Raw genomic sequence first — 26,194 nt, 5'->3', positions numbered from 1 at the left:
TACATCCCATATCTTTTAAAAGCACTTCTTACCTGAGGATAACATGTGCTATTCTGCACATTTTAACAAGAGGTTTGCTAATGTCCTTTTCCCATCAGAGAAAAGTATCAATGACTCATGAATAAACATTATCATCATTTACATAATAACTAAAAGTCTCCAAGCCAGGAACGCCCATTATGGTGCTGCAGTGCCCTCATCCTTACTGTGTTATTCTCCGGCTAATTCAATTTTGTCCTCTCTCAATTCCATGATGCTCATATCTTCCTGACTATGGAACCACTGCACTAATATTAAAGTGGTAATCAAGATTGCCTCTAAATATTCATAGCAATAAATGACTCCCCCGTGCCCTGTGAGTGCCAGGCTTGCAGCCTGAAGCATTTATTTAGTGCCAGGGAGGGATCTAGTTATTTTGGAGTCCCTGGAATACAATATTTTAATATTTTGTTCTGCTTGAAAAATTAGGTTCCTCTGAGCTTCTGGTATCAATGGTGAGATAAATGACCTTGGCTCTGACTGATTATCGTCCTTGCAAGGATAACCTAGACGTGGTGATGGGTGTGTATTTGGCTGTGGTCCCCACTTCTGATTTTTAATGCAGTTCCCTTCCTTTCTGCAGGCTCACTCACCTTATTTCCACTTTATGGTCAGGTTAAGATTTTTCTAAGTCATTGAAATTGGCTATTATTTAAAGACATAGAAACATTAAGAAGATGGGGCAGTGTATCATTCCATTAATCAGAAGGCAAAAAAAAAATTCATAAGCATTCCCCCATCCATAAAAATATACCTTTGTTGACTTGGGATATTTTGTAGCCATCAAGGGTGAAACAATTTAAATCCAGGTTTAGGTGAGCCCCCAGTTACACAAATTAAAGAATGGCAGCCTAACATTTTTGAGTAAAATGTGAAATTAGATCATTTTTAAGATCCCTTTATTGGTGTTATAATATTGCTCATAAGTAACACATAGCAGAGAAAATAATTTACATTGCTGTAGGATATCATTTAAGAGGTTATTGTGAATAAAAATGTAATTAGCAAGGACTAAACAAATAAAGGCAACCCAGTGAATAATAATGAGAAGAAAAATATTATAGCTAATTTTTAAAAATCACTTTTAAAATGTGTGTTTATATTTCCAGGTAAGAGGGATGTGCTGGAAAAGTGCATTGTGGGAGTCTTCAGAAAAAGTACAGAGCAGATGAGTGTCCCAGTGACAGGCAGTGGGGTCCAGCCAGAGCTTTACTTTGTAGACCTGCCTGGGCAAGCCATCTGGGAGAGCCAGCCTTAAACTCATTTCCACGAGGAACTTACAAGGAGAGCAGCCTCAGAAGAAACTACATATGCACTTGATCGTGGGCTTCTAGCTTCCAGAACTGCACACAAATGAATTTTTGTTAGTTAATCTACCCAGTCTGAGATACTTTGTCTTGGCAGCCTTAGCAAATGAATACAGGGTGGCTTCTAGGATTCTGGAAATATTTTGACTTTTCAGTTGGGTGGTAGATACCTTGATGATTATTTTATTGTTGTTTTTTAAATTACACTTTTATATAAATTGTATGTTTTATATATTCTTTTGGATATACTTTTCCCCAATTAAAAAATAGAATTATAATGACTGTCAAGACATTTCTAGCATAGTGATAAGCATTTAATTGTTTTATTCAGCAAATGCAGTTCTTCAAGCATTCAATAAAAGACATGATTTCATTAGGGCAGTCAATATGTCATTTTTAAAAATGAATGCTGTATTTAAGCAGTACTAGTTCATCATCTCCTATGTCTAAAAATCAAAAGAAAGTGGGATGAATACATGCTTTTAGACTAAAAAAATCTTTGGCAAGGAGTGGTTTTGAGTTAAAATAGCTCTCTGTTTAGCTTCTCCATTGAATTTGCCTATACCAATCAGGTCTCAACTAAAACTAGCTTTATACAGATAAAGCTCTTTCTCCCTCCCTGGGGGAAAATGTATTCATTTGAAATATGTTGACATTACAACATTCTGACAGCTCCTGTAGGGACTTTATGTGGAATTAGTACAAATGTTAGTGTTTAATCTAGCTGAATTTTTCAGGGAGTAAAAAGGGTGCTCCAAATATTTAATTTTTATTCCCAAATGTAATTGTCAGTATTTGTCTTTAGAATAATAATGTGTGAGAAAAATATAAAGTAGTGATGTATGTCCATATCTTAGGCAAACACAGTTTGTAATTAAAATAATTATTTTCACATATATATATAAAATAGACAAACATGCTGTTCAGAAACATCTCGATAGAACATTGAGATGTATTTTTGTTCTGCTATTTTATTGCAAATGTAATTAATGATCTTGTTTTTCTAAGATATAATTAATGAGTACATGCTGTAGACCTTGGAGAGAACTCTCTGTATGTGTTTGTAATTAAATCCCAGTGTCAGGAAGTATGGGTAAATTTAGGTAGAAGTTCTTGTGGCAGACTCGAAAGCAAATCCAGGCTGAGAAACACTTTTTTGTCTGCTGTATTAAAGTCAAAGGAAGTTATGCGTGTTTAGGAATAGTGAGTTTAAAAGTTCAGCGAACACTCAGAAATCCATACAATTCTTAGAAACACCAGGGATTATCAAAATATAGCAAGTAGGAAGTATGGTTTCACTAGATCACTGATGTTTGTTTCGTCATTAAGATAAATCCATAAAAAATAAGATCTGGGCTTCCATGGTGGCTCAGTGGTAGAAAGTCCACCTGCCAGTTCAGGAGACACGGATTTTATCCCTGCTCCGGGAAGATCCCTCATGCCGCGGAGCAGCTAGGCCTGTGCACAGCTATCGAGCCCGTGTACTAAAGCTCGGGAGTGGCACCTGCGGAGCCCATGTGTAGCAACTGCTGAAGCCCCAGGCACCCTACAGCCTGTGCCACGGGAGAAATCACCGTGGTGAGAAACCCACGCACTGCAAACAGGGAGTAGCCCCGTTCACCCAAGCTGGAGAAAAGCCCGCACAGCAAGCAAGACCCAGCACAGTCAGAAATAAACAAATAAATACAATTATTTAAAAAAAAAACAAGATCTGTTTAAACCCAGATATTATACTTAAGTATTTTATGTATATGAATATCCAGCAGTTTAACTCTCAAGCTTAAGTAACTACTTAAAAAATAATGTCATCCATCAATTAATTGAGAAGAGCTTTCTTTAAAACAAAAAAAACTTATGCTGGCATTTAGTTTTATCCCCCGAAGGCACCAGTATTCAAAACAGTGTAGTACTTGGGCAGCTATTGGATGATGCAAGTTTCACGTCTTTATTACTGACTCAGGGGTGCGCAGTAAAGACAGAAATTTCTGTGAACCCTGTGAAAATGACATGTCCCACATCTGAGCTGTCTAGCAGGAATAACCAGTAGCTCCGTGTTCCTTTAGAGCCTTGAAATGTGTCCCGTGTGACTGATGAACTGATTTTTAATTTTGATATCACTTTAATTAAGTTACATTTAAGTGGCCATATGTGGCTAATGGTTACCATATTAGATATGGGAAATTACAAAAAGACATTCCAAGGGCTGCCCTAAAATAGAGTGAATAATGCCTCACCTTTGTGGCTCTCCCTGATTATATGGCATTAGTTAATTCAAGTTATAATATTTCCCCAAAACTCATGTGACCTTCTGTTGTGGGTTCTATTTTAATTTTGTTTCATCTTAACTCATTATTTTAATGTTAGTTACCGGAACTCATTAATACAATCCATTTATCTCTTAAAACATAAATAGCATGTGATTCTTCATAGACAAGCTGAAATGCTGTCTTGTAAAAAAGTCCCTTGAACTCTGGAGTTATAATTTTGTCATTCAGTTGCTAAATGGTGTCTGACTCTTTGCAATCCCATGGGACTGCAGCATGCCAGGCTCCTCTGCCCACTGTTTCCTGGAGTTTGCTCAAATTCATGTCCATTGAGTTGGGGATGCTATCTAACCATCTCATCCTCTGCTGCCCCCATCTCCTTTTGCCTTATTATTCAATATTCTTATTGAATAATATTATAATAATTATAATAGTGTCTTTCAAATATGGGATGTTAGAGAATTATGTCTAAACTTATTCTCCTCTTATTGAAGCATGAATCCAGAAGAACTTATAAAGGCAGGCAAAACCAATACACTGAAGTCAGCAGCAGTATTAATGTGGGTGATGATGTTTGAACAAGATTGAAATTTCACTTGAAGCACCAGAGCAAGGCCGCCTGGGAGGAGCTGGTGATCTTGAGTTCATGTTGTCAGTTCTGTCCTGACACATCTCTCCTCCACTGTGATCTTTTTAAGTTGCTAAGCAGCCTTCATTTCCTCAGTGGGCTATGATGGCATTTGGTCCTTCCTTACATTGGCTGCTTCCCTTGTGGCTCAGATGGTAAAGAATCTGCCCGCAATGCGGGAGATCCAGGTTCAATCCCTGGGTTGGTAAGATCCCCTGGAGAATGAAATGGCAACCCACTCTAGTATTCTTGCCTAGAGAATTCCCTGGACAGAGGAAGCTGGCGGGTACAGTCCATGGGGTCACAACAAGTCAGACACGACTAAGCGGCTCCACTTCTTCTTTGCCTTGGTCGCATCATTTGTGAGTTAACTCATGCTCTGCCCTCCTCCCATCTGCCTGGACAGCGGGCAGTAGGGCCTGGCCTGAGCTGAGTACAGCAACTACGGTGAGCTGAGTCAGGGCGCGGTCGTGCTGGGTGAGCTCTCTCTCCACCTCATCAGAATGAAAGCACAGCATTCACTTTTCCAAATCAACATTAAACATTTTAGAAATGCCTGATGGACACGTGATGCCTCCAATTGAAACATGTTAGCTGGGGAGGGGCAGAGGGAGTTGGAATTTGACTGCCGGTCCCCAGAATCACTGAGGATGTAATAGGCAAGGAAGCAAGGAAGAGGCTTTGTAGAATAACTATGGGATGGCAAATCGATTTTGACTTGGGCAAGGATGCTGCATCATTGACTTGGGCTCATCGAGAGGGATGTGGCATGTTCAGCCAGCCTGGTTTATATGGAGGCTAATGTGGGATAAGGGTGTGGGTTCAGGGACAGTACCCCATGGTTGTGCTCTCCAGGAGGGGCAAGGAGCTCGTTGGGATTTCTGGGGCAGAGCAGTGAATATAGATGCCTGCCCCCCACTGACAGACTGACAAGCACAGACCAGGGTTTCTTGGGACCCAGAAGCGAGGTGGAGGAAGGTGTCTGCCTAGCAAGAGGGAGAAGATGTAGAGCTGTTTGCCCTATTCATTCACTCATTCTTTTCTTCACCAGTGTTAACTGAGCTTCTGTTATTTGTCTGGCACCGTGGAGGATAAGGAAGGGGACAGAGGACGAGATGGTTGCATGGCATCAACAACTCAGTGGCCATGGATTTGAGCAAATGCTAGGAGACAGTGAAGCACAGGGAAGCCTGGCATGCTGCAGTCCATGGACTATCAATGAGTCGGACACGACTGAGTGACTGAACCACAAACAACAAAAGGGACAAAATAAACAGGGGGACCCACAAATCAACATACGGAATTGTAATGAGTAGGAAGGGAGTTCTTCCTTCCAGGGAGGGAAGGAGCAGGAGACTGGGAGAAAGAATACCTGGGGGGAGATGGGTGTCATTAGACTGGGGAGTGGGGTAAGGCTTCTTCGGGTCATTGATATTTAAGTTGATCCTGGGTAGTTGGGAGAAAGCATTCCAGGCAGAGGGAATGTTGCCTCAGAGCTGCCAAGCAGCCTGGTGTGTTGGAGGAGCTGGCAAAGCCAGTGGGGCTGGAGCTGGGTGAGCCAGGAGGAGAGCAATGCAGGCGTGTGTGGAGGACAGAGAGGGCCAGACCATGCAGGCACTGTGGGCCGTGTGAAAGGGTCGGCATGTTCAGTGTGAAAAACTGAACAGTATGGAGGTTTCTCAAAACCTAAAAGGAGAGTTACCATCTGGCCCAGCAGTTCCACTCCTGGGCATATACCACCCCCCAAAAAAACAAAAACACAAATTCAAAAAGATAGATGCACTCCAATGTTATAGCAGCATTACTGACAAAGGCAAGATATGAGAGCAACCTAAGTGTCCATCAATAGATGAGGGGAGAATGGATGGATATACCCAACGGAATACTACTTGGTCATAACAAGGAATGAAAATTTTGCTGTTTGCAGCAACATGGATGGATTTGGAGGGTAATGATATCACTTATATACGGAATCTAAAAAATACAAGTTAGTGAATACAGACAAAAAAGAGCAGACTCATAGATACAGAAAACAAATTGGTGGTTTGCAGTGGGGAGAGGGAATGGGGAGAGGCCATATAGGGGAAGGGAATTAACGTACCAACTATTAGGTATAGTGTAAGCTACAAGGATAGAGAATATACCAGTATTTTTACAATAACTATAAACGGAATATAACCTTTAAAAATTGTGAACCACTATGTTGTACACCTGTAACTTATATAATATTTTATATCAACTATGAGCAAGTAAATTTTTTGGGAAAAAATTGGCATATTAACATCAGTGTGCTGGGATGTCAATGTACTGTCATCCATAAGGGTAGATGGATGAGCCTGTGATTTTTCAAATATCCTCGCCCTGCCTCTGGGGAGTGGATGGGAGGAAAGCTCAGGTAGGTGTGGAGGGACTCGGGGTAGAGGGTTTTGCAGCACCCAAGAGGTGTGAACCAGAGCAGGGTGTGGAGATATCCGACCTAGACAACAGGAATTGTGCTTTGGAGGGTGACTCGATAGGACCTTTTCACGGATTGGATGAAGTTGTTGAGGGAGACAGACTTCACATTTCTGACATGAACAGTTGGGGAAAATGAAAGTGTCTTTGCTGGAAACAGAGAAACCAAGAAAGGAATAAGTTATGAGTCAAGAAGGACCCCAAGCGTATGTGGCCCACGGAAAGGCGAACAGAGGCCAGGAATTCCGGGCGTGTCCTTACCATCTGGGAGAGTGATGTGTTTTCCAGACTCTCATCCTGGTGGTTTGGTCTCCTCTACTCAAGGTCTCAGAATGGTCCCAGGAAGAAATGTACTTTTCTCTCTCTCCATTGACTATGTCTACAGAGAATATTCAGATATTGGCATGCCAAAGTGAAATGATTTTCAACTGATTTCTCTTATTTATCTTTCAGAATCACCCAGGAGTGTTGAATTTTCGAATACAACTGACAAGCAAAGAGCTGATCGTGAACCTGGAAAGAAATGAGTAAGTCGGGTTAATTCATGTTTATGGCCTGACGGGAGAAAGTTTCGACATGGAGACTGGAAAGTGCTGTGTAATTGAGGTTGGCATTTAGAGACGCAGAACTGAATGCGTGGATTTATAATCCAGATTCAGATTTGAGGCTGGAATTAGCTTCAAAAAATGATCCAATGGAAAAATAAAGAATTTTATCACTCTGAAAAAGAACTTTCTAGCTCAGCAGGTTTTTCTCATAGTTCTGATGTTTCCTTTGTCAGAGCCTGATTTTTCAAGGATAGAATTTAAGCATCCTCTGTTCTGTTCCAATAACTGTTCCATAATTAGTTGACTTTTGGCAATTTCTGGGTTATATAAGGAGAAACAACTTCAAATGGGTTGAAGCTCTTTTTTTTCCTTGGGAAATACCAAGAGTTTATTTTATCTTTCAGAGCTTGTCTCCAGTGTTATGAAATATTTATTTTATCTTTTTATTTAAAAATTTGGCCCTTTTTTTTTGCAAAATTACATAAATTTCCAGAAAGTGGTATTATATTATTTTTTTGCAGCACATGGATGTCATTACATATTTTGTGTGCCTTCCCTGGAGAAAACCATGGCTGCCTCAGGGCACAAGTGAAAACCACAACTCATCTTCTGTCACCCTTTACAGCCTGTGGCTCTCTCCATGGGCTCCTCAGGTCTAAAGGACCCTCTACTATCCTATTTGATGAGTACCAAAGAAGAATCAAGCTCCCCTACTAAGCAATCTGTATTTAAAGAGATAAACCAAGTTCCCAAGTCTTGCTTGATCCAAAGTGGGAGTTTCTCACTTCCAGAGTGACTGGTTCCCATTTCTTACCCTTTGGTGAAATGCTGATTTTTCGTAGAAATGACGGTATAGGTCAGACAGCTTCGTTGCAACGAGTTCTGCCAGAGATATTGCGTCACGGAAATCTGACTCAGCATCTCTGTGTAAATGAGTGAGATCACTTCCTTACATTGGTGCTTCGGTTTGAGGGTCCTTAGCAAATTGGATGAACGGGTTCATGAATGGCCAGTTCTCACATTCAGTATCTGACACTGTGGCCCACAGCAATAATAAACAAACAGATAAATTTTGAAGTGCAGGTGAATATATATTACAAATACATGTGTTTCAAATGAATATATGTAGAATAGCATAGCCTGCTTCTTGGGATGTACAGCCTGCCTCTTGGCATTTTGTGAGCAGTAGTACATGATGAGTTTTTAGCTTTTCTTGTGACTTGGTCATCTTAATAAAGAAGTTCAGCCACACATCTTGGATAATCAGAGGGTTGAGTGGAAACCCGAATATTGCTTTTGGTATGTCTCTCTTAGCAAACTACTGTCATGCTCTTTTTTTCATATAAGAATATCATAGGACGTTTTAATTTGTGTCCCTACTCTTTGGATGTGGTTTTGAAAATATCACAGTGGACAGAGCTAGGTATTCCTTGAAAGAGCAAAAGAAAATCAGGCTTTTGGTGGTGATGTATACCTTGATGGGGTTTTAGGATTGGCAGCTGGATTTGGGAAGTGTCTTTGTTGCAACTATTATTAGCCTGGTGGAGGAATGTGGTCAGTGGCAAGAGTGAGAATGAGCCTGCACCTTTGCATGATTTTAGGGCTGCAGATAGAGGAATGGAAATTGACTCAATATAAACCTCAAGTTAGTTTTCACTCTAAAAGGAGTATGTATCCAATGCAAAAAAATTGAAGGCAATGGCACCCCACTCCAGTACTTTTGCCTGGAAAATCCCATGGATGGAGGAGCCTGGTAGGCTGCAGTCCATGGGGTCGCTAGAGTCGGACACGACAGCAACTTCACTTTCACTTTTCACTTTCATGCATTGGAGAAGGAAATGGAAACCCACTCCAGTGTTCTTGCCTGGAGAATCCCAGGGACGGGGGAGCCTGGTGGGCTGCCGTCTATGGGGTTGCACAGAGTCGGACACGACTGAAGCGACTTAGCAGCAGCAGCAGCATAGGGGGAAAAAAATCAAGAGCTTCCCCAACCCCCCAAAATACTTCTACTACCAAGCACAACCCTGGGTAGTACTTTGGTGAATGTTTGCATAGAATTTTTTTTCTTATGAATGAGTCTCTGCCTCTTTGATATCGTAGTCTGTGTGTAATCTGATATTCTTCTTCATTTAGCTTTCTAATGGAAGTCCTTTCCCATATAGGAATGCATTTCTTACAGCCCATCTGGTTCTGAGTCTGTAAAGTGACTTGATAGCCTTCTTCATGGTTCCCTTTGAAAATGACTTACCTTCCATTAAGGTGGGTACGATAGTCCATGCTGACAACTACACAGTGGCTAATTTGTATAAAAGAACGTTTTAGAGGTGCCTTAATTTGCCCACTGCCAAGTCTGGGCCTATCAGAAGATAATCTCAGAATTAGAAAAGCTGTCAACATAAAACTTTCTCTTCTTGATTTATTTCTTTTCCCAACTTCACTGTCAAAGTATGTTTAGAAGAGTGTATGGAGACAGCTTTTGTGCCCCTCTGCCATTGTATAGGGCTTCCCATGGCGCTAGGGGAAAGAAGCTGCCTGCCAATGCAGGAGACATAAGAGATGCAGGTTCAGTCTCTGGGTCAGGAAGATCCCCTGGAAGAGGCCATGGCAACCCACTCCAGTATTCTTGCCTGGAGAATCCTGTGTTCAGAGGAGCCTGGTAGGCTACCGTCCATAGGGTCACAGAGAGCTGGACACTGAAGCAACTTAGCACACATGACATTGTATAGCTTGATTTTAATTACACTACTTACACTAACTGGAAATTTCATTTTATTAAGAATAGCATTTTCAAAACTAAAGCATGGGAATGTGACTATTTTATTAATAATCCACTTCCCTCCAAATATTTTAGTGTAACAAATTTTTTTTAAAAAGTGGCATGCCTGTCTCATAAGAACTTCACTGTTGAAATGAGGAATACCAAAATATTCTACAATGTTACAGATAGAATGAAATGCATGTATGCTATGGCTATTTGTCAGGCCCAGAAGATGATCAACCATCCAGTGTAAAGTAGAATTTTTAATTTACATAGCCTTTGGCCCAATAGATCCAAATGAAGAATTTATCCAAATGAAGCAGAGATAAATGTGCAAGAAAGCAAAATAAATGTAAATTTTCACAACCAACAGAACATAGAGCCTGAGCCAATCAGAAGGAGCCTGGTTGGTACCCTGCTTCAGAGCCCACAGTGGGGAGTCAGCCCGGGTCTAAGGATGTTCATTGCAGAATGTTATACCTAAAAGTATGTCCATAGGAGATTGATTAAATAAGTCATGACTCAGCTATGAAATAGAGCGCTATGCAGCAGTACAGCTAAAGATGATAATGGAGATTTTTATTAATGTAAAAACTGTTGATAATATAGTCAGTGTGAACAGCCTGTTACTTTACATGATATTCAGTTTTTATCTTAAGGTTACACTTGTGTCCATGAATGCCACAAAGATTTGGATATTTACTTTCTCAATATTTTACAAGAAATTATCCTTAAAATTAGGAAAACTTTTTAATTTGAAGGAAAAAAAGCTTCTGTAAAAACTGAAAATAGTTGTAATGAGGAATGTTGAAGTGTTTCCTATTCAGCAAAAGGAAACAGTGGATGTTAGCAAGGCCTCCAGCAGCTTTCCCGGGGCTAAAAACCTGTACCCACGGACTATATCCAGAAATCTATTTTAATTTAAAACCTGCTTAAAAATCAGAACCAAAATAAAGTTCCCTCAGTGCCTCCAATCATAAAAGTCATCATCTAAAATAAATGCGAAAAGGGAGTCACCTAAGTAACCCCACTCCCAGACTTGGTGTAAACCGATTTTTTCATGAAGCAGGGCTGATTTGTATTACTTGATTGTTAGGAGAATCTATTTTATTTTCCTTCTAGCATCTCTAATTTGTGCAAAGATCAGATGCTGTTCATTTCAAATCTGTGTTTGTAGAGCTATAATTGAATGTTTAAAGAAACTCAAAGCTTCCCCGGAGAAGCATTTTTCACAGTGTTGCTGTCTGCCTCTAGAACGGCGGGGACCCACTTTGTGAAGTTCCATAACTCTGCTGGATCCCCATGGACACCCAGGCCATTCCTCAAACAGGTGCTCTGTGCATCTGCATCTTTGATCAAAATGCTTTATTGGACAGGTGGGCCAGCTTAGACATGCGCTTTTCCAGTTTAGGATAATGGAAACTGATGGCGGTAGATCACACCCCCTGCGTATCTCAGACCCACTGAGCTTTCTGTTTCCAAGCCCCGTCCGCCAGTGAGTGAAGGCAGTTGCCTGGGGAAGTCCACGGCCACTTGATCTATACGTGGGGTGTCGCTGAGCTAGCAGAACTTTGGCATTGACTTTTCTTCTGTCTGGAATAGTTCCAGATATTTCTTAAGGAGCAGCTCTAATTAATACTCACTCTGAAACAGTTGCAGAAAGGAGCGCTTTCAATTTGCCAAGCCTGGGCATGAATATTTGAGAAGGCATTTATCGGAGAGTATCTCAGAATATCACTCTGTAGGGTAGAAAAAGGCAGGTAGTGCCTGGTAGGACTGAGGGGATTCGCGTTTGGCTGAATAACCACCAGAGGATACCCATCCGTTGTTCAGGTTGAACCAAATCGTGCTGGACAGCTGGACTGAGATAGCTGTCAGCGGCCTTCGGGCTGTGTACACGGCCTCATCCTGGCCCAACAATTGTCAGCCCATCGCTGTGAAGACACGATAGGTGTGCTGGGCACGTTTCTTGGCAATGCAAAGCTGGTTCAGGGTCACTGCGCTCTGCGTGGCAGAATCTAGATTATGGAGATTTCAGCGGTTTGGATAAATGGGCCAAAATTAACAAGATGAGACTTTTATTTTAGTTTTTTTTTTTTTTTTGAAGGATAATTGCTTTACAGAATTTTGTTATTTCCTGTCAAACCTCAACATGAATCAGCCAGAGGTGTACATATGTCCCCTCCCTTTTGAACCTCCCACCCATCATGGGGATAAATGTAAAGTCCTTTTCTTGGGTTAACAGAAAGAAAGAAATAAATAAACTCGGTAAGTTCAGAAAGAAATTGACTAGGTGTTCTTGCGAATGAGACCTTCAAATTCAGTGTGAGCCCCTGAGGTGATGCGGCTCCTGAAAGGTGCTGCCTTCAGGGTGCGCAGGTCACCCAGGTGGGAGATGGGTCCTGGACCGGGTGGGGCACCGTTCTGCTGTGTGGGACCCTGATCAGGTCACAGGCAGAACCCTGACCCCTGCACAATTTCAGGCTGGGTGTTTGAGAGCTGCTTGCCACTGGTCTCCACGCTCGGACATTCATTACCTGTCCCATCAGCCAGACATGTCTTCAAGGTCAGGGGCGGGGTCTTTACTTCCTCCTCCGTCCCCTTCCACATGGCTTGGCCTGTTGCGGGCGCTCTCTGAGCATATATCGAAGGCAAATGACAGGATGTGGAGAGCCTGGGCCAGGCAGGGGTGAGTCAGCAGGACGATAAGTTCTGTCCTGGGTGGTGAGAGAAACTACCTTCTCAAGGAGAAAGTTCTGGAAAGGATGCTGGGTTGGGAGACGGGAGCCAGGTTCTGAAACCCAGTTTTGCTTCCGACAACAATCTATTAATACATATACCCTCTCCATTTCCTCATCTGCAGAATGGAATAAAAGTCTGTGTACAGTCAGTACCAAGAGGTTAGAGCTCAAGCTCTTTTCGATGATTGGATTTGAGTGGTTCATGACATACTCTTGTGGATCCAGTGAGATTACTTATTTCACCCAGTTATACCCTTGGGTTCACCAGCACTATGTCCTGTCTGAAGTGTCCTAAATCAATGGAGATCCGGTTAAGCCTCATCTTTACCCACGAGTCTTGAGGCCGTCTGAACATCTCAATTCCGACAAGAGCTGCAAGGGATTTATGTGCTGCTCCTTTGGCTTCCTGTTGCTGTCGTGGTCTTAATTTCACAATCTTGACATCCTCGGGAATTAGAATTTTCACATCTTTGTCTGCATGCAGAGTGCTATTTATTTCCATTTCTGCTCTGGCAGAAGAAGCCTCACCTGCCTGTCAGAACCTTTAGGCTTAATTTGCCTGGTGTTCTAATTACTGACTAAACTAATGGCAAAACTGTGTTACAAAAACTTTACTATCTCATCTTATGTTTTTATCCCTCAGCTTCCCTTGCACCATTCATAAATCTTTATCAGGGTCTTCATTAATTTAAATGATTCCTAATAGTAATCAAAAAGAAGTCAATGAAACCCTTTATTTTTTTAGTCATTTTTTTCACATTTATTTTTATTTTTCTAATTTATTTTATTGAAATATAGTTGATTTACAGTGTGGTGTTAACTTCTGCCGTATAGAAAAGTGATTCAGTTGTACATGTATATATACTCTTTTTCATATTCTTTTCCATTATGGTTTATGACGGGGTATTGAACATAGTCCTCTGTGCTATACAGTCAGATCTTGTTGTTTATCCATTCTCTATATAATAGTTTGCATCTGCTAATCACAAGCTCCCAATCTGTCCCTCCCCAGTGCCCCCACTTGGCAACCACAAGTTTGATCTCTTTGTCTGTTTCATAGATAAGTTCATTTGCGCCGTATTTTAGATTCCACGTATAAGGGATGTCGTATGGTATTGATCTTCCTCTTTCTGACTTACTTCACTTAGTACCATCATCTCGAGTTGCACCCATACTGCTGCAAACGGCATTCTTTCTTTCTTGTTACGGCTGAGTAATAGTCCACTGTACATATGCACCACATTTCCCTGATCCACTCATCTGTCGATGGACATTTAGGTTATTTGCATATCTTGGCTATTGTAAATAGTGCTGCGTGTATCTCTTTGAATTATAGTTTTGTCCGGATATATGCCCAGGAGTGAGGTTGCAGGAGCATGTGGCAGCTCTATTTTTAGCACATTTATTTTGTACCAGAAGCTACTGTTGGCCCTGGCAATAGAGTCGTCAACAAGGTCAAGTCCTTGTCCTCCTGGAGGTCAGTCAAGGAGCCCAGTGCTAAACAGGTTACCACAAGGCAATACAGAATGGCAGTGGTGCTGAGAGCTACAAAGACAAGCAGGAAGCCCATCCTGGCCTAGGGAAGGAAGCCAGGTAAAGAAGCAGTATCTAAGCTGTGCGTGAAGAGAGGTGAGCCAGGCCTAGGAGAGCAGGCGTAGAGGGTTCTGAAGATAAGGATGAGCATACTGAACGTCCCAAGGGCAGGGAAAGGAATACTGAAGTGTTTCAGAAATGAACATCAGTGTGTTAGTGAGCAGGAGGGAGATGCGGAGAGAGGAGTGGAGACCAGTCCAGGTGGGACCTTGGGCTCCGAGGTAAGACCTTGTATTTTCTCCTAAGGACCACAGTGCCTCATGGAGGCAAGGCCTGTAAGCAGAGCAATGACTTTCATAGAAGGGGGTAAATCAGAACTGTTCTGGAGGGAGAATGGACAGAAACTGATGGGCCATCAAATGAGCGGTTAATGAAAGGGAAGATGTCAATGATAATTCTTAAATATAGTTTGCCAGAACAGTGATGATTTTTGATTGGAATAGAGAACCCTAGGAAAGGACCAAGAGCTTGCCCTCTGAGCTGGAGTCAGGGACAGAAGGATACGGATCATGGCGGGAATGGTCCTCTGAGCCTTGGAGGAGGGTAGACACTTGGGCCTCACAGAATCCAGTCTGGAGGTGACCTGAGAGGGTGCTCAGGTGGAGTTGGACCTGGCATTTCTTTGGGATCCGTGAGTGTTTGCAGCAGTGGTTGGGGGCTGTGAGCTGGAGAGCACCAGCCGCAGTGGAACATCATGAGACATCGGCCATGGCCCTGAGTGTATCTCGATACCTGCCCAGCCCAAGGCAGTGACAGTACTTCATGTAACATCCAGATGGGAGTCAAGCGAGGAATCCTGTGGCCTCCTGGCTTACTCCCAAGCCCAATTCCATGCAGTGGGTGGGCCCTCCATCTGGAGCCCACACATAGGCTCTTGCCCTCCTTCAAGTCTGGGGCATTTGGGGGGACCACCAGCATCAGGACCACCTGGGGAGCTCATTCCAAAGGCAGATGCTTGGCCTCACTTCTCTGGAACTACAAGCCCCAGTGATCAGGCTTGGGGATCAGTATTTCTAATGTATTCTGCAAGGAGTTATATTCATACTTTAATTGACTAGCCGTTGGCCACATGCAGCTCTTTAAATCAATCTTAAAAGATTAAAGCTGTATTTCCTCGGTCACGTGAGCCACAGTTCAAGTGCTCTGTAGTCACCCATGGCTGTAGGAACATTTCCAGCACGGTGGGAGGGTCTGTTGGACTTGCTGGGATTGGCAGGAAACACCCACTGGCCAACCCCTTCCAGTTTGGGGTTTCTGTCTTGGCTGATGCATGGGCCCTGGGAATGTTCTTTCCTGCAGGGAGTCACACACCCCTTCAGCATCTTCATCCCTCAGTTTAAGGAATTGGGCCACACCAGAGGAGTCACCTCTACATTTTGATGAAGGGGGAAAAGAAAGGGAGAACATTCTCTAAGTGTGGCTGTAGACTTGTGGAATTGACGCCAGCTACGCTCCACTATGGGGCTTCTCAGGTGGTGCTAGTGGCAAAGAACTTGCCTGTCAATGCAGGAGACTCAGGTTCGATCCCTGGGTCAGGAAGGCCCCCTGGAAGAGGACATGGAAACCCAGTCCAGTATTCTTGCCTGGAGAATCCTATGGAAGAGGAGCCTGTCAGGCTACATTCCATAGGGTCATAAAGAGTTGGACACGACTGAAGCGACTTAGCACGCGTGCACACAGCTGTCAGAGGTCTTCTAACTAGACCAGACTCCTTCCAATTTCAGGTAAAATCTTTCAGCGTTAACATTTAAGATCTTTCTAATTGGGCTAAATTTTGTTCCCTGAATAAGAACTAAATTCCTTTGAGTTTCCCTCCTCATGCCAGTCTTTCCAGTTTTGCAGACATTGGAAAAGGTCAGAACACCATTTTTAGAGATTTTGTTTCTCCAACCTGACTTAACTTTAAAGTGCCCAACCCTGTTAAGATCAACCTTTTCAAAGTGGTGCCCCTCAGGGTGCCAATTTGAGAGTGTGGCAGCCTTGAGCACCGTCTGTGAAGTTAGAAGGACTTGAAAAGGGCATTTGATGTGGAAGTGGGTCCCCACATTTAATTACGTCACTTGCAGTCTTTCGCTTCTTGTGCTGTGGGTTTATGATTTTCTGATGAAAACTCTGCTTGGCGTTGCTCTCCAGAACTGTATCCAAAATGGATAATGATGGTCATGCCAGCCATTTCCAGATGGTCTCTGGTGGCCGAGAGGAGAGCTGGTGCTGGCTTTGTGGTTGTGTTTTCACTGTCTCCTTCCCCGCTGCGTGGCCAGGGATGGTTCTGTGCAGGTGCTGTGCAGGCTGGTGTATCTGTGGCAAGCGTCTTATCCTTTTCTCACTGTCATGACCGCAACAGAAAGGCCACGATGCTTTTCTTTGTGTGACATAATGACTCTTCATTGATCATACGAGACAGTAAATAAAATTAACTCTAAAGAGAGCTTGAAACACTTTTCGGCCATTAGATAATTTCAGGCAGGATATACACACAGTTCCCATGTTGCATTTGGTTGCTACATCTAAATCTCTCTCTCTCTTTTTTTTTAATACATAGGTTCCTGGTTCCATTTTTTAATTCTTGCCACTGAAATCTTTTAAGCCTTGTGAGTGAACCCAGGTAGAATTCTCCACATTTCTGATTTTGCTGGTTTCATCCCCATATCGTCATCTTGCCATTCCTCTGATCCCTGTGTTTTCTGTCAGCCGGAAGTTAGAGCTACAGCCTTGAGCAGATGCAGGTTCTGATTTTTCAGCAGGACTGCATCGTGGGGGTGTTGTGACCCTTTCTTGCTTCACGTCAGGAGTTCCATGAGCTCTGCTTGTCTCTTGTTTGCGATGTTGGATAGAGCACTGGCTTCAGGGATTATTCCAACGCTTCCATTATAAAGGTTCACAAACTTTAAATGCCAGAATCAGTGAGCATTAACAATAAATGCCTAGTTTTCTCTTTCGGTCTAGCTAAGGGGTGATGTTCTAATTGTGTTGTTCCTTTCTTTGTTAGCTGGAATCCTAGAGAAGAACTTTCCTCCACCAACTATTGGTTTATCCCAAGGTCCGAAGTAAAAGGGGCTTTCCAGGTGGTGCTAGTGGTAAAGAACCCGCCTGCCAATGCAGCAGACATAAAAGATGCAGGTTTGATCCCTGGGTCGGGAAGATAACCTGGAGGAGGGAGTGGCAGCCCACTCCAGTACTCTTGCCTGGAGAATCCCATGGACAGAGAAGCCTGATGGGCTACAGTCCATGGGGTCACAAAGAGTCAGACACGACTGAAGCGACCTAGCATGCACGCTTGCATGCACTGAGATAAAAAGCAGGATACACTGTTTGGGGAACACTGCTGATCACTGCTGTGCTTTGCCTGTTGGTAGCCACTGTGTTCCCCAAATTGAGCCCCTCACTCTTGGATGTTCACTCCATGGACCCTTGTGACACCCAGATTTGTGACAGACTCCATGGGGGTGCAGAAGAGTCCTGAAAGCCTGTCCCTGAGCAGCTGCTGGAGTGCAGGACATAAGCCTGGCTCTGAAACCACTCTATCGAGACCATGATTTTGTTCTCCTTGTATTTTTTTTCTTGTTGTTTTTTGTTTGTTTGTTTGTTGTTGTTGTTGTTCTCCTTTTAAAATCAAATTCATCCCAGTGTCCTGTGTGGAAGCAGACGCCCAGGAGTTAGAGTAGGAAAGCAGGAACTGGTCCTAGTGTGGCTGGCAGGAAAACCAGATTGGAGTCCAGACATCGCCTGTTGCTTTAAGGGCTGTTTCCATGCCAACCACAAAGGCAAGTTAAAGCAACGGTTTCATTGGCCAAGCAGATTTAGTCCCAGTGAAGGAAAATAGAATGGGAAATAGAAACAATAGAAAAATAGAAATGGGAAAGACTAGAGATCTCTTCAACAAAATTAGACATACCAAGGGAACATTTCTTGCAAAGATGGGCACAATAAAGGACAAAAATGGTATGGACCGAACAGAAGCAGAAGACATTAAGAGGTGGCAAGAATACACAAAATAACTATACATAAGAGATCTTCATGACACAGACAACCATGATGGTGCGATCACTCACCCAGAGCCAGACATCCTGAAATTTGAAGAGAAGTAGGCCTTAGGATGCATCACTATAAACAAAGCTAGTGGAGGTGATGGAATTCCAGTTGAACTATTTCAAATCCTAAACGATGAAGCTGTGAAGGTGCTGCACTCAATATGCCAGAAAATTTGAAAAACTCAACAGTGGCCACAGGACTGGAAAAGGTCAGTTTTCATTCCGATCCCAAAGAAAGGCAATGCCAAAGAATCCTCAAACTACTGCATAACTGCACTCATCTTACAAACTAGCAAAGTAATGCTCAAAATTCTCTAAGCCAGGCTTCAATAGTATGTGAACTCTGAACTCCCAGATGTTTAAGCTGGATTTAGAAAGGGCAGAGGAACCAGAGATCAAATTGCCAACATCTGTTGGATCATCAAGAAAGCAAGAGAGTTCCAGAAAAATACCTACTTCTGCTTTATTGACTATGCCAAAGCCTTGACTGTGTGAATCACAACAAACTGGAAAACTCTTCAAGAGATGGGAATACCAGACCATCTGACCTGTTTCCTGAGAAATCTGTATGCAGGCCAAGAAGCAATAGTTAGAACTGGACATGGAACAACATACTGGTTCCAAATAGGGAAAGGGGTACGTCAAGGCTGTATGTTGTCACCCTGCTTATTTAACTTCTACATCATGGGTACATCATGGGAAATGCCAGGCTGGATGAAGCAGATGCTGGAATCAAGATTTCTGGGAGAAATATCCATAACCTCAGATACTCAGATGACACCACCCTTATGTCAGAAAGCAAGGAGGAACTAAATAGCCTCTTGTTGATAGTGAAAGAGGAGAGTGAAAAAGTTGGCTTAAAGCTCAACATTCAGAAAACTAAGATCATGGTATCCGGTTGCATCACTTCATGATGAATAGATGGGGAAACAATGGAAACAGTGAGAGACTTTGTTTTTTTAGGCTCCAAAATCACTGCAGATGGTGACTGCAGCCTTGAAATTAAAAGACGTTCCTTGGAAGAAAAGCTATGACCAACTTAGACAGCATGTTAAAAAGCAGAGACATTACTTTGCCTACAAAGGTCTGTCTAGTCAAAGTTACGGTTTTTTGAGTAGTCATGTATGGATGTGAGTGTTGGACTATAAAGAAAGATGAACACCAAAGAATTGACGCTTTTGAACTGTGGTGTTGGAAAGTCCCTTGGACTGCAAGGAGATCAAACCAGTCAGTCCTAAAGGAAATCAGTCCTGAATATTCATTAGAAAGATTGATGCTAAAGCTAAAACTCCAATACTTTGGCCACTTGATGAGAAGAGCTGACTCCTTGGAAAAGACCCTGATGCCGGGAAAGATTGAAGGCAGCAGGAGAAGGGGACGACACAGGATGAGATGGTTGGATGGTGTCACCGATTCAAAGGACATGAGTTTTTGCAAGCTCCGGGAGTTGGTGATGGACAGGGAACCCTGGCATGCTGCAGTCCATGGGATCACAAAAAGTCAGACATGACTGAGCGACTGAACTGACTGACTGAAGGAAAATAGCAGCAAATTCCTCAAAAACCCGAGGTCTGAAAAGATGCAGAGGCTAGCCACACTTGTACAGGTATGCCTGAGAAGAGTAGCAAGAGGACCTTTATCTAAAGATGTTATGAAACAGTCACTTCTCTCCTCCCAGTGTGCTGGCGGATTTCACTGTGGGCTAAAGTGGATTTAACATAAGTGGAGAACAAGAGTTTCTTTATTTTTTTATGCCTTTCTTCCTTATGAAAAACATGTGGCAGATAGAAGATGATATAAAGCCAGCTTACGCAGCAGGGAGATTATTTGGGGAGATGATTTATTTAAGCAGAGAGTTATTTTCACAGGCCTTCGAAGGCCGTCTCTTCAGTCTCCCCTGGCCTCAAGGATTTTGTTGGTCAGTTTCTTGGTTTTGTTTGAAAAATCTGACAGGCTCCAGTGGAGAATCCCTCTGTGCTCTGTTGGCGGCCAAGCAGCACCCATCTGACAAATCTCATGCCACAAAGCTTCCCCTGGGAGCTCTGGGATATGGTTTTTATTTGAAGTTTTCACAAAGTAAAGAACTATTCATATTTTTAGTAAAGTCCTGATCCTATTGTACCATTAATGTTGACAGAATATATAGAATGTTAGGAGGCTGGTTAAATGGAAAAAATGAATAATGATGTTAAAAGTATTACAAGTACTATTCCTACCATTTAATACATATATTTAAATTATGAGTCAAATAAATTATTTTACCAAATAAAGTGATGCTTATGACTTGATTGCATTACTCCTTATACTCTTCTATATAATACTGAAAATTAAACACTTTTTTTTTTTTTGAGGCAAAACCTATCCATTTTTTTGTCCACAAAGAGCTGTTGCATGGCTTTCTTTTGATCACGTTTGTCTTCTCCTTCCTTTCTGACCACCTTCGTTAGAAATCCTAATTGCTTTGCAGAGGGCTCTGTCATGGGGAAAAAAAGCGAAAGTGAAAGCTGCTCAGTCACATCCAACTCTTTGCAACCTCATGGACTATACAGTCCATGGAATTCTCCAGGCCAGGATACTAAAGTGGGTAGCTTTTCCCTTCTCCAGGGGATCTTCCCAACCCAGGGATCAAAACAGAGTCTTCTGCATTCCAGCTGAGCTACCAGGAAAACTGTTGCCAAGGGACAAGAACTGGCTAAACATTTTGATGAATTAACATCTTTTTTCTTTAATCATTGGCATGGGATTCTTGTAAGTGGAATTATTGAAAGCAAGCATGAATATTATATAAAGGGTGAGATTTTTTCAGAATGTATTTGTAATTAAATTTCTATACTGACAGAACACACATAAGTACAGTTATGCATAACAAACACATTATATAATATGCTACATAAATATCAGTTGTTATAAAATGCAGTGGTTCACTTTGTTAGGTTGAACCAGTGACAATGTGCTATGTTTAGAAAAATCTCTTCATTCAGGCTATATTTTCAGTGACTTAAAAAAAGAAAATTCTACAACAGTGTAAACATGACTTGTGACCTGAAAGCAGTCTGTGTATTTTGATTTAGAAATAGAAGTTAGGGCTCCTTGGAAGATAGGATTGAATGTCATTTCCTTCCAACATGTTGAGTATTAAAAATTTTGTCAAACCTTTTTTGTTAATGGAGAGAAAGACTTTTGATCAAAAGTACATTCTGCTGTTTTTAATTTTTGCATTTTAAAGTACTTGAAGCTGTCCGTAGCACATACACACTTTTTTTTTTTAATTTAAATTTATTTATTTTAATTAGAGGCTAAAGTACTTTACAGTATTGTATTGGTTTTGCCATACATCAACATGAATCCGCCACGGGTGTACACGTGTTCCCAATCCTGAACCCCCTTCCCACCTCCCTCCCCTTTATTCATTTTTGTTTGTTAATTCGTTCACCCACTCAATGAACAATGTTTCAGACACTGTGTTGGGGGGGCGGCTGAGATACAAAGATGAAACAGAATTCCTGTCCTTTTCAATCTTTGACGCACCTGCATTTAACAGACCAGCAGAGGACAGGCTGGTTTGAATTGATTTAAAACAAATATCCCTTACGGGGTATTGATAAATTAGGATTTCTGATTAATGTAATAGGGAAATTAGATAGATAATATACTGCTCTTCCCCTGCTAGTCCTTGTCCTGCCTTCTTCTCCAAAGAATTACATAACATTTGCCTTTTTCTACGTATAATCTTAGTTGCTTCAAAGTTACCAATATGTGTTCTATGTGTGTATGTGTGTGTGTATGAACTGTGACACATCTACATAAATATATAAATGGTACGACACACAGCACATTGTGTATTTTCCGGTGTGATGTGTGGATGCTGTTTCTGTCATGGTGCCTTTGGTGCGTCATGACAAGGCAGATGTCATCACAGCACCACCAAAGCAAACCCATCTGTCTTGGGGCCGATGATCTCCGGGTTTGAGTGATAGTTCTTCTCTCTGGGGTATTGCGCACTGTGCTTACTAGTTGCTCAGCCGTGTCTGACTCTTTGCAACCACATGGACCGTAGCCCGCCAGGCTCCTCTGTCCATGGGATTCTTCAGGCAAGAATACTGGAGTGGGTTGCCATGCCCTCCTCCAGGAAATCTTCCCAACCCAGGGATCGAACCCAGGTCTTTCACATTGTAGGCAGATTCTTTACCTTCTGAGCCACCAGGGAAGCCCAAGAATACTGCAATGGGTAGCCTATCCCTATCCTTGAGCAAGCTTCGTGAGTTGGTGATGGAGAGTGAAGCCTGGCGTGCTGGAGTCTATGGGGTTGCAGAGAGTCGGACACGACTGAGCAACTAAACTGAACTGATCCCTTCTCCAAGGGATCTTCCTGGGGTCTCTTGGAATCAAACTGGGGTCTCTTGCATTTCAGGAGGATTCTTTACCAGCTAAGCTATCAGGGAAGTCCTTCTCTCTGGTACTGTGGCCATAATCCCCCATTGTCTGTCTGTTTTTTATGGCACCTCCTTCACAGCTGACCAGCTATCGGGACAATTAACTGGCCTTAAGGAAAGAGTAGACTTCTGAATATAAACCTGTACATGTCCAGAATGAGGGCTCTACTTGCCTTTAAACAGTTTTTTTCTTCCAGTTTTTCTTTTTACCCTTTTCCCCAGTAGTCCAATTTTTCTAAATGAGAACCAGATGAAAATCAGCGATTAGTTCCTCCAATCTCCTGTCCTCACATGAAGTTTTCTTGGTTCCCATATAGAATTTTTAAGTGTTTGGGGCTGTCCCAGCCCCAAAGCTCTCCCTTTGGCCCTGCTGTAAACACTGACCATTTTTGATTTATGAGACTCCCAGGCAGGAATGGAGATCAACTTTTCAAATGCAGTTTACATCCAGGTTTGCCTGTGAGCACAGATAATTCAGCAGGCAGCTTGAAGCGCTGGCTCCTGGTCATCTATTCTACTTTCCCAGGACAGACCTGGATAGCAGAGCATGGAAGACTCAGTAGTTAAGCCACATGAATGGCAGAAGTGTTGATGCCTTTATCGAGGGTGCCCCTGGTCTCCTGGGATGGCAGCTAACCTCAAAGCCTGGACCATGACTCCAGGGAGGTCGTCTTGACTTGGCACATCCAAAAATTATTCCTGACATAGCTCATGAGGTCTGAGTCACAGTGATCCAACTCATATGTGACAGACATCTAAGTTGGAATTCATTCTCAGAAGCCCTGGGAAAGTCACGTCTGTGATCAGGACAGGAGAAGGGGCCATCCAGAGGAGCATGGTGGGAAGTCGGGGGCAGGTGGTCAGGTAAACTAAGCCACAGCCCTCGGGGGATAGGTGGGACTCAAAGGTTCCACACTACGTACTCTTTGTGAGACATTGGTCAAACAAATAACTTCTCTGAACCTCAATTTCCTCATCTATAAAATGGGGATAATACCTGCTAGATTTGGGGTGGATTAAATTGTGTGGTTCTCATGGGGCATTTTGTCCAGTGCCTGGTATAAAACATGCTCAATAAGTTGGCTTTTAAATTTTTTTAACTAAAAAATTTTTTAAAATGTATACAGTTTTGAAAGGTTGCTTTATTTGAAGTTATTACAGAATATTGTCTATATTCCCTGTGTTGTCCAGTGTGTCCTTGAGCCTGTCTTGTCCCCAATACTTTACACCTCCTGCTCTCCCACCCTTCAGTGCCCCGCCATTGTTAACCACTAGCTGTCTATACCTGTGAGTCGGTTTCTTTTTCATTATATTCACTACTTTGTCGTATTTTTTAGATTCTGCATATAAGTGACATCATACAGTATATATCATTCTCTGTCAGTTGTGTCACTGAGCATAATGTCCTTCAAGTCCATCCATGCTCCTGCAAATGGCAACATTTCATTCCTTTTTATGATGGAGTAATATTCTGAAAGAGATGGGAATACCAGACCACCTGACCTGCCTCTTGAGAAATCTGTATGCAGGTCAGGAAGCAACAGTTAGAACTGGACATGGAACAACAGACTGGTTCCAAATAGGAAATGGAGTTTGTCAAGGCTGTATATTGTCACCCTGCTTATTTAACTTCTATGCAGAGTACATCATGAGAAACGCTGGACTGGAAGAAGCACAAGCTGGAATCAAGATTGCCAGGAGAAATATCAATAACCTCAGATATGCAGATGACACCACCCTTATGGCAGAAAGTGAAGAGGAACTCAAAAGCCTCTTGATGAAAGTGAAAGTGGATAGTGAAAAAGTTGGCTTAAAGCTCAACATTCAGAAAATGAAGATCATGGCATCCGGTTGCATCACTTCATGGCAAATAGATGGGGAAACAGTGGAAACAGTGTCAGACTTTATTTTGGGGGGGCTCCAAAATCAATGAAGATGGTGACTGCAGCCATGAAATTAAAAGATGCTTACTCCTTGGAAGGAAAGTTATGACAAACCTAGATGGCATATTCAAAAGCAGAGACATCACTTTGCCAACAAAGGTCCGTCTAGTCAAGGCTATGGTTTTTCCTGTGGTCATGTATGGATGTGAGAGTTGGACTGTGAAGAAGGCTGAGCGCCGAAAAATTGATGCTTCTGAACTGTGGTGTTGGAGAAGACTCTTGAGAGTCCCTTGGACTGCAAGGAGATCCAACCAGTCCATTCTGAAGGAGATCAGCCCTGGGATTTCTTTGGAAGGAATGATGCTAAAGCTGAAACTCCAGTACTTTGGCCACCTCATGTGAAGAGTTGACTCATTGGAAAAGACTCTGATGCTGGGAGGAATTGGGGGCAGGAGGAGAAGGGGACAACAGAGGATGAGATGGCTGGATGGCATCACTGACTCGATGGACGTGAGTCTGAGTGAACTCCGGGAGTTGGTGATGGACAGGGAGGCCTGGCGTGCTGTGATTCATGGGGTTGCAAAGAGTCAGACACGACTGAGCGACTGAACTGAACTGAATATTCCATTGTCTGTATGTAACATGTTTGCTTTTTCCATTTATCTGTTGATACACACTTACGTTATTTCTGGGTCTGGCAATTGTAAACAGTGCTGTTGTGAAGAGTGGGGGTGAATGTATCTTTCCAGATTATTAAATCAGGGCAGAGCGAGGCCCAGTAAGCCATTCCTGCCCCACAGCAGGCCCCTATTCTGGGGAACAGAGCCTTGGCAGCCTCCGTGTTCAGTGTCTTTCTCGCCACGATGGTGTTGTTCTTATCATTGTTGTTTTTCAGTCTCTGAGTCGTGTCTGACTCTTTGCAACCCCATGGACTACAGCACGCCAGGGTCCTCTGACCTTTTCTGTCTCCTGGAGTTTGCCCAAACTCATGTCCATTGAGTTGGTGATGCCATTAAACTATGTCATCCTCCGTTGTCCCCCTTTCCTTTTGCCTTCAATCTTGTCCAGCATCAGGGGCTTTTCCAGTGAGTTGTCTCTTCATATTAGGTGGCCAAACTATTGGAGTTCTTGCTTCAGTATCAGTCCTTCCAATGAATATTCAGGGTTTATTTCCTTCAGGATTGACTGGTTGGATCTCCTTGCAGTCCAAGGGACTCTCAAGAGTCTCCTCCAACACCACAGTTCAAAAGCATCAGTTCTTCAGCACTCAACCCTCCTTAGGGCCCAATTCTCACGTCTGTACATGACTACTGGAAAAATCATAGCTTTGATTAGACAGACCTTTGTCAGCAAAGTAATGTCTCTGGTTTTTAATATGCTTTCTAGGTTTGTCATAGCTTTCCTTCCAAGAAGAAAGTGTCTTTTAACGTTGACTTTAATTTTAATTTGACTTACATACATCATTATCATGATAAGTCATAAACATCTATCATCTCGTTTAGATACAGCATTAAA

The 26,194-nt window shown here is 42.6% G+C and overlaps 1 protein-coding gene across 1 annotated transcript in view; it reads left to right on the top strand.

Moving 5' to 3' along the window:
* ADAM12 (ADAM metallopeptidase domain 12) overlaps positions 1–26,194 on the top strand; it is a 390,084-nt gene that overhangs the window by 105,653 nt on the left and 258,237 nt on the right. The window contains 1 exon segment of the mRNA NM_001001156.1: positions 7,146–7,219. Coding sequence (NP_001001156.1) covers positions 7,146–7,219 — 74 coding nt within the window.

This window comes from Bos taurus, chromosome 26 (genome assembly GCF_002263795.3).
Source record: "Bos taurus isolate L1 Dominette 01449 registration number 42190680 breed Hereford chromosome 26, ARS-UCD2.0, whole genome shotgun sequence".
NCBI classification, from domain to species: Eukaryota; Metazoa; Chordata; class Mammalia; order Artiodactyla; family Bovidae; genus Bos; species Bos taurus.
This window is presented reverse-complemented; position numbering and strand designations above follow the sequence as displayed.